This window comes from Uranotaenia lowii, chromosome 1, assembly GCF_029784155.1.
Source record: "Uranotaenia lowii strain MFRU-FL chromosome 1, ASM2978415v1, whole genome shotgun sequence".
Lineage (NCBI taxonomy): Eukaryota > Metazoa > Arthropoda > Insecta > Diptera > Culicidae > Uranotaenia > Uranotaenia lowii.
Window position 1 is genome coordinate 212,536,444 of NC_073691.1, and position 7,590 is coordinate 212,544,033.

The 7,590-nt window shown below is 32.3% G+C and overlaps 1 protein-coding gene across 1 annotated transcript; it reads right to left on the minus strand.

Moving 5' to 3' along the window:
• Positions 1 to 2,096: 2,096 nt before the first annotated feature.
• Positions 2,097 to 2,964, minus strand: LOC129746905 (larval cuticle protein A3A-like). The gene is made up of 2 exons (XM_055740841.1): positions 2,883 to 2,964; positions 2,097 to 2,784 (listed from the first exon to the last, which is right to left on the minus strand). The coding sequence occupies exons 1-2, from the start codon at positions 2,892 to 2,894 to the stop codon at positions 2,173 to 2,175; spliced, it is 624 nt and encodes a 207-aa protein (XP_055596816.1). The 5' UTR covers positions 2,895 to 2,964; the 3' UTR covers positions 2,097 to 2,172.
• Positions 2,965 to 7,590: the final 4,626 nt, after the last annotated feature.

Sequence of the window (7,590 nt, forward strand, 5' to 3'; positions counted from 1 at the left end):
AAATTTTGAAACAGCAGAATTTGAATTTGAAAATCAGCGAATATGATTGACTAAAATTAGCTTGAGTCCTTTAGTTTAGTTCCTGTCCTTGCAGTTCATAAATATTGTTCTTGTAAAAATTTGTGATGAGATTTAGTTTGGGCAGAGTTTACTTATTTGCGACTGTTTTGAATCATTTCGTAACAGTAGTTGTTGTTAGCACTGAACTGATTTTTCCAACATTTTTTTTTTTTTTCAAAAACATTTATAATCAAAAGATGGCCAATGTTGCTGCATACATGTAGGGGTAAAAATTATACACATTTCTCTTTTTTTTTACCCTAAAAACAAATTAAATGTTGCCTTCATGCAACTCCCTAGGTCCTCGCCCTGTTCGCATGTTCTTTTTTTTTCTTCAAATCGGACCATTTGATAGGGTTTTAGCCATTTTTACTATACGAGCTTTCTCATGGAAAATCAACGTTTTTTTTTTTCAATATCCAAAAATTATCACCATTTTTGCTCCTAAATGCTTAAATTTGATCAGGAGAGATGTTTGTTTGTGAGCCTTCGAAAGACCAGATATTTAAAGATTTTAAAATTACATTTTAAATGTGATCAAAGTTCCCCCTGTTTACGGTACTCTAATGTACAGAATATCCGATGAAACAATTTTTTGTTCACTTTTTTCAAATACGTCTATTTTCGAAAAAGTAATAAGTTCCGGATTGTAAATAACTTATTTTCTCTGATATAATCACTGCTTTCAAAAAATTGCGTAAATTACCCATAAATTACAAAATGCTAAAAAAAAATCACTTAGAGTTAAAAAAAGCTGAAATTTTAAGCTATACACACAAGGATGTTTTTTTTTATTTTTGTTTATATCATGACCACAAAAAATGTAAAAAAGTTGTCCGAAAACCGTACTATTCAATTAATGAACCGTCAAAATTGTTTAATTATTTTTTAGTATTCTGTAGTTGATCTACGACCTTTTTTCCGAAGCATGTTTTTCCGGATTTTTTTTCTTTCTTAGACTTTGAATACAGGAAAACTAAAGTTTTTTAGGTGAAGAATGTTTGAGACACATATTTGAATTATGAGTTACGAGTTTTCCAAATCTATAAATTATGAAAAAAAATGGTTGAAATACAAAAAAAGATATATCAGGTTTAGTCAGGAGTGTCAAATTGACACTCCAGGGACTGTAACGGGTAAAAATTTCAAACTCGGACGAGGGTTAAAATGCTTTGATTTAGTATTTTGTAAAAAAATTATGATGAAATTTCTTATTAAAAGTAGAAAACCTTAAAAAGAGCTTTTGAAACTGATTCTTTTGTTTTTGAGAATCGGAAATTTCGTGAGACTCAGTGGAAAAGCGGGAATTGTAAAATTTAAATAGAGAGGTCACCCTGGGATCGGTATATTTCACCCCTGAAGGCTAAAGATGTTCCAAAGAATATGAAATTCAAGTTTACTTCCCAGCATCCCACCGAAGCCATGTTTTTTTTTGGAGCGGGTGCTTCGAATGTTTTGAAGATGCCACTTGTTTTCATAAAAGCTGGAGTAAAAATTAAAACTGAAGTCTACATGGACATTTTGAATAATTAGGTGCTTCCGTGGATTCGGGCATACTTCGGGAGACCAGAGAATGTTGTTTTCCAACAAGATGGAGTCCATGCCATACCCCGAAACAGATTTAAACCTGGTTGGAGGAGAGCATAAGGATTTGTACCCTCTTGATACTTTGGTATGGGCGTATGTTCATGCGAAGGTCTGAGGATCCTCTTACTCAACAGTTGATTCTTTGAAGGCTTCCATCCCTGACTTTTAAAATCAATTTAATATCAAGAAAAATATTTTTGGACCATGAAGACAGATTTTTTGATTTTTTTTTTTGGTCATACGTTAAATCTTGAAACTGTGAGGAAACTGATTTTTTTTAACAATAAGTAGTAAAATCAAACCCGAAAACTGCTATAGTATTGCCCCATTCTAAGGATATTCAAACAACTGAGAAATGCAAATTTAAAATCCGTTTGAACGGGGATAAATTTTTTCAATGTTTCAAATTGAGATCTGTGATATATGAAAAGTGTTAAACTCGCAAGAAATTTTGATTCAAAGATTTAATAATTTACTAAACTACTAGGAATCAAGTGTTAACAGTCCGGTAACAATTTCAGTCTCTTAATGGTGATAGGCGTAGGTAGCTGGGGCAGCATAACTAGCATAAGCTGGCTGCTGAGCATACGAGGCATAGGCTGGCTGAGATACAATGGTCTTGGTGGCCACTGGGGCAGCATACGAGGCGTAAGCTGGCTGCGAGACGTAGGTCTTGGCAACTGGAGCGGCATAGGAAGCATAACCTGGCTGAGCGATCACAGTCTTGGCGATGGCTGGCTGGGCGATGACGGCCTTGGCAGCCAGAGGTTCGCGGTGGACAACAGCGTTGAATCCGTGGATCGGATCAGCAGTGTATTCGACAGTACGCTTGACGCCATCTGGGTCAACAACGGAGTAAGATCCCTGGACGGCATCTCCGTTGCGGGATTCCTGCTGGGACTTCTGATCACCGGTCAGGGCATCGGAGATTCCGTACGAGAAAGAGTACTGTGGGTTGGGGTCATACTCATCGGCGATAACCTGCTTGGCCACGACAGTCTTGGCCAGTGGGGCGGCATAGGCCAGCTGCTGAACTGGGGCACCGTAGGACAGAGCTGGAGCAGCGCCATAGGACACAGCTGGGGAAGCGATGAGTCCAGCGTGGGCAACGGCCATCAAGGCGAAGAAGGTTACGAACTGAAACAAAACAAAAAATAAACGTTAAAATCAGCAAATTTCAATGATAAAGTGATCATTGAAAATATTATCATTTCTCGATCGCGACTGAAACTCACTTTGAATGCCATGGTTGATGGAAGGAAGGCAGTTGTTGACTAAGGAATGAAACTGATCGAACTGTGCCTGGGACAAATCGTTCTTTTCATTTTATAGCAAGTAAAATGTTTTCGATCGCCCGAAATAACTCGTTCTAAATCCCAAACGGCCGAAACTGAACCCGGCATAGTGGTTGCGCGCATTGTTTTGCCGTTTCGCCGATTTTGCGTTACGGATCATTTGCTGTCTGATATCCGATCAGCCCACTCATGGAAACCGGACCAGTTTAATTGGGCTGCCTTCGAATGGGTTCGATGAAGAAAGTTTTGCTTCCGGATTAGCCCGCTCAACTGCCTTGAACTTCTCTGGCTTTTTAGGATTGACTCGTGCCGTCCAGGATAGCAACAAAATCAAGCAAGACTATCACGTGAATTTTTAGCATATCAGTCCCGATTTTTCGTTTTCAATGCTGTAGATTGGAAACTATGTTCATCATCTTCGACGTTATTTATTGATTTAGATTCGGATGGCTCAAAATAGATATTAACACTGTATGGTACAATATAAACGGAGAAAGCCTTCAGAAACTGTTTCCCAACGTGTGGAGTTGATAATGATAAGCGAAACATGGGGGAGAATTTGTTCCATATGTCAGTTTTCGCACTCCGAAGCGCACTCTGTTGGAATTGTAAATCCTGGCAAAGCATAACGGAGGACAACAACGAACGTGCCTTTTGCATCCACACCAAAATGTATCCAATCCATATCTTCCAAGTCCCGACTAAGCAGTGTGTTGTGACTACCTATCTAACAGTATAACTAGTTATGAATATGTTTCTAATGATCGGCTCATCCGTTGGATGTCTTCTCGTGACCTGTCATCATCGTTTTGGTTCTTCATCTTGCAAACAAACGGTCCAAGCCAGGCCACCACAAGCTGCAACTTGTGCCAGTATGATCTGTTCGAATGCTATGAATAATAATTACCAAAACGCTTCGGTGCACATTTCGGCAAACTTCTTGCGCTTCCCTAGGGTAATGTATCTTAACACGGGATGGTTAAGTTCGCAATATCTAGAAAAAATCTTAAAAATGTTGTCGCTCTGATCATATCTAGAAAACGCTTAGAATTGATTCAACAAAAAACAATGTTACTTCTTGAACCAGTTAAAAAATTTGAGCTGTTTTTGTGCACGCTGACCCTGTTTAAATTTTGTAAGATCAATTGTTGACTATGGGCTATGAGATGTTTTAGAACTGCCTAAATTTCTTGATTTTTTTTTAATGGCGATCCATGAAAGTTTGTTTTTTTTTTTAATTGAACGCATGAAAATTTCTAATTATTTTTTCAAAACTTGCAATTATTGACTCCAAAAAGCTACATTGACATTCCTACACATTGTTGCTTCTGAAAGATCGTGAGTCGCATCAGAAGAGGCTGCTTGTCAAACAAAATTCAGAGGAAACGTTAAGGATACCCGTAAGATGTTATTGCATATCGTTGCTGACGTCCTTTGTGTTTGTGTGCTTATCAACCTATACGAGAACTCGTCGATTATGCCATTCGATATCATCATCCATAGCGCAACAGCCAGCAACGGAATGTTGGCCTAGAAATGTTGTTGGTTATATTTCATTTCGAATGCATGCCTGGAAAATGATATCAACGGCAGCGTGGAGAAGATCCTTTGATGAACTTCATTTTCATCGTGTTCTGCCCGTTAGCCTGTTGATATTCTTGCGGTTGATAAACATAAGAAAGTAACTACTCGTTTTGTTGTGATGATGTTTTGTCAAAATGCTAAAAGTTTCATATTAAACCTTACATTCGAAATAATCGGAAACAGAAAAAAATGACAACTCTGACAACAAAAATACAAAATAACAATTTTGAAAATTTTTACAATTTGAAAATTTTCAAAATCTTGACAATTTTGACAGTTTTGGCAATTTTGACAATTTTGACAATTTCGACAATTTTGACAATTTTGACAATTTTGACAATTTTGAAAATTTTGACAATTTCGCCAATTTTGAAAATTTTGACAATTTTAACAATTTTGACAATTTTTACAATTTTGACCATTTTGACAATTTTGACGATACTAACAATTGTGACAATTTTGACAATTTTGACAATTTTGACAATTTTGACCATTTTGACCATTTTGACAATTTTGACGATTTTAACAATTAGACAATTTCGAAAATTTTGACAATTTTAAAAAAGTTTGAAAACTTTTACAATTTTGACAATTTTGACAATTTCGACAATTTTGACAATTTTGACAACATTGACGATTTTGACAATTTTGACAATTTTGACAATTTTTACAATATTGATAATTTCAACAGTTTTGACAATTTTGACAATTTTGACAATTTGTACAGATTTGACAATTTTGATAATTTTAACAATTTTGAAAATTTCGATTATTTTAACAATTTTGACAATTGTGAGGTTTTGGACAATTTTGACAATTTGACAATGTTGAAATGTTGACAATTTTGACGATTTTGACAATTTTGACAATTTTTACAATTTTGACAATTTTGACATATTCGACAATATTCATAATTTTGTCAATATCGACAGTTTTGACAATTTTGACAATTCGTCCAGATTTGACAATTTTAGCAATTTTGAAAATTTCGATTATAAATGACAAGTTTGATAATTTTGACAATTTGGACAAATTTTAAAAATTTTGACATATTTGACAATTTTGAAAATATTGACAGTTTTGACACTTTTGACGATTTAAACAATTATGGCAATTTTGACTATTTTGACAGTTTTGAAAATTTTGACAATTTTGACAATTTTGACAATTTTGACAATTTTGACAATTTTGACAATTTTGACAATTTTGACAATTTTGACAATTTTGACAATTTTGACAATTTTGACAATTTTGACAATTTTGACAATTTTGACAATTTTGACAATTTTGACAATTTTGACAATTTTGACAATTTTGTCAATTTTGACAATTTGACGATTTTGACAATTTTGACAATTTTGTCAATTTCGACGATTTTGACAATTATGACCATTTTGACAATTTTGACAATTTTGACAATTTTGACAATTTTGACAATTTTGACAATTTTGACATCTTTGGCAATGTTGAAAATTTTGACAATTTGACAATTTCGACGATTTTGACAATTTTGACAATGTTGACAATTTTTACAATTTTGACAATTTGAAACATTTTAACCATTTTGACAATTTTGCGATTTGAGAATTTTGAGTATTTTGACAGTTTTGATAATTTTAACAATTTTGAAAATTTCGACAGTTTGAAAGATTTGGAAATTTTGACAGATTTGATAATTTTGACAATTTTGACAGTTTTAACAATTTGTACCATTTAGGCCATTTGACAATTTTAGCAATTTTGACAACGATGACCAGAAATGACAAAATTGACAAAAATGACAAAATTGACGAAAATGACAAAAATGACAAAAATGACAAAAATGACAAAAATGACAAAATGACAAAAATGATATAAATGACAAAAATGACAAAAATGACAAAAATGACAAAAATCACAAAAATGACAAAAATGACAAAAATGACAAAAATGACAAAAATGACAAAAATGACAAAAATGACAAAAATGACAAAAATGACAAAAATGACAAAAATGACAAAAATGACAAAAATGACAAAAATGACAAAAATGACAAAAATGACAAAAATGACAAAAATGACAAAAATGACAAAAATGACAAAAATGACAAAAATGACAAAAATGACAAAAATGACAAAAATGACAAAAATGACAAAAATGACAAAAATGACAAAAATGACAAAAATGACAAAAATGACAAAAATGACAAAAATGACAAAAATGACAAAAATGACAAAAATGACAAAAATGACAAAAATGACAAAAATGACAAAAATGACAAAAATGACAAAAATGACAAAAATGACAAAAATGACAAAAATGACAAAAATGACAAAAATGACAAAAATGACAAAAATGACAAAAATGACAAAAATGACAAAAATGACAAAAATGACAAAAATGACAAAAATGACAAAAATGACAAAAATGACAAAAATGACAAAAATGACAAAAATGACAAAAATGACAAAAATGACAAAAATGACAAAAATGACAAAAATGACAAAAATGACAAAAATGACAAAAATGACAAAAATGACAAAAATGACAAAAATGACAAAAATGACAAAAATGACAAAAATGACAAAAATGACAAATATGACAAAAATGACAAAAATGACAAAAATGACAAAAATGACAAAAATGACAAAAATGACAAAAATGACAAAAATGACAAAAATGACAAAAATGACAAAAATGACAAAAATGACAAAAATGACAAAAATGACAAAAATGACGAAAATGACAAAAATGATAAAAATGACAAAAATGACAAAAATGACAAAAATGACAAAAATGACAAAAATGACAAAAATGACAAAAATGACAAAAATGACAAAAATGACAAAAATGACAAAAATGACAAAAATGACAAAAATGACAAAAATGACAAAAATGACAAAAATGACAAAAATGACAAAAATAACAAAAATAACAAAAATAACAAAAATGACAAAAATGACAAAAATGACAAAAATGACAAAAATGACAAAAATGACAAAAATGACAAAAATGACAAAAATGACAAAAATGACAAAAATGACAAAAATGACAAAAATGACAAAAATGACAAAAATGACAAAAA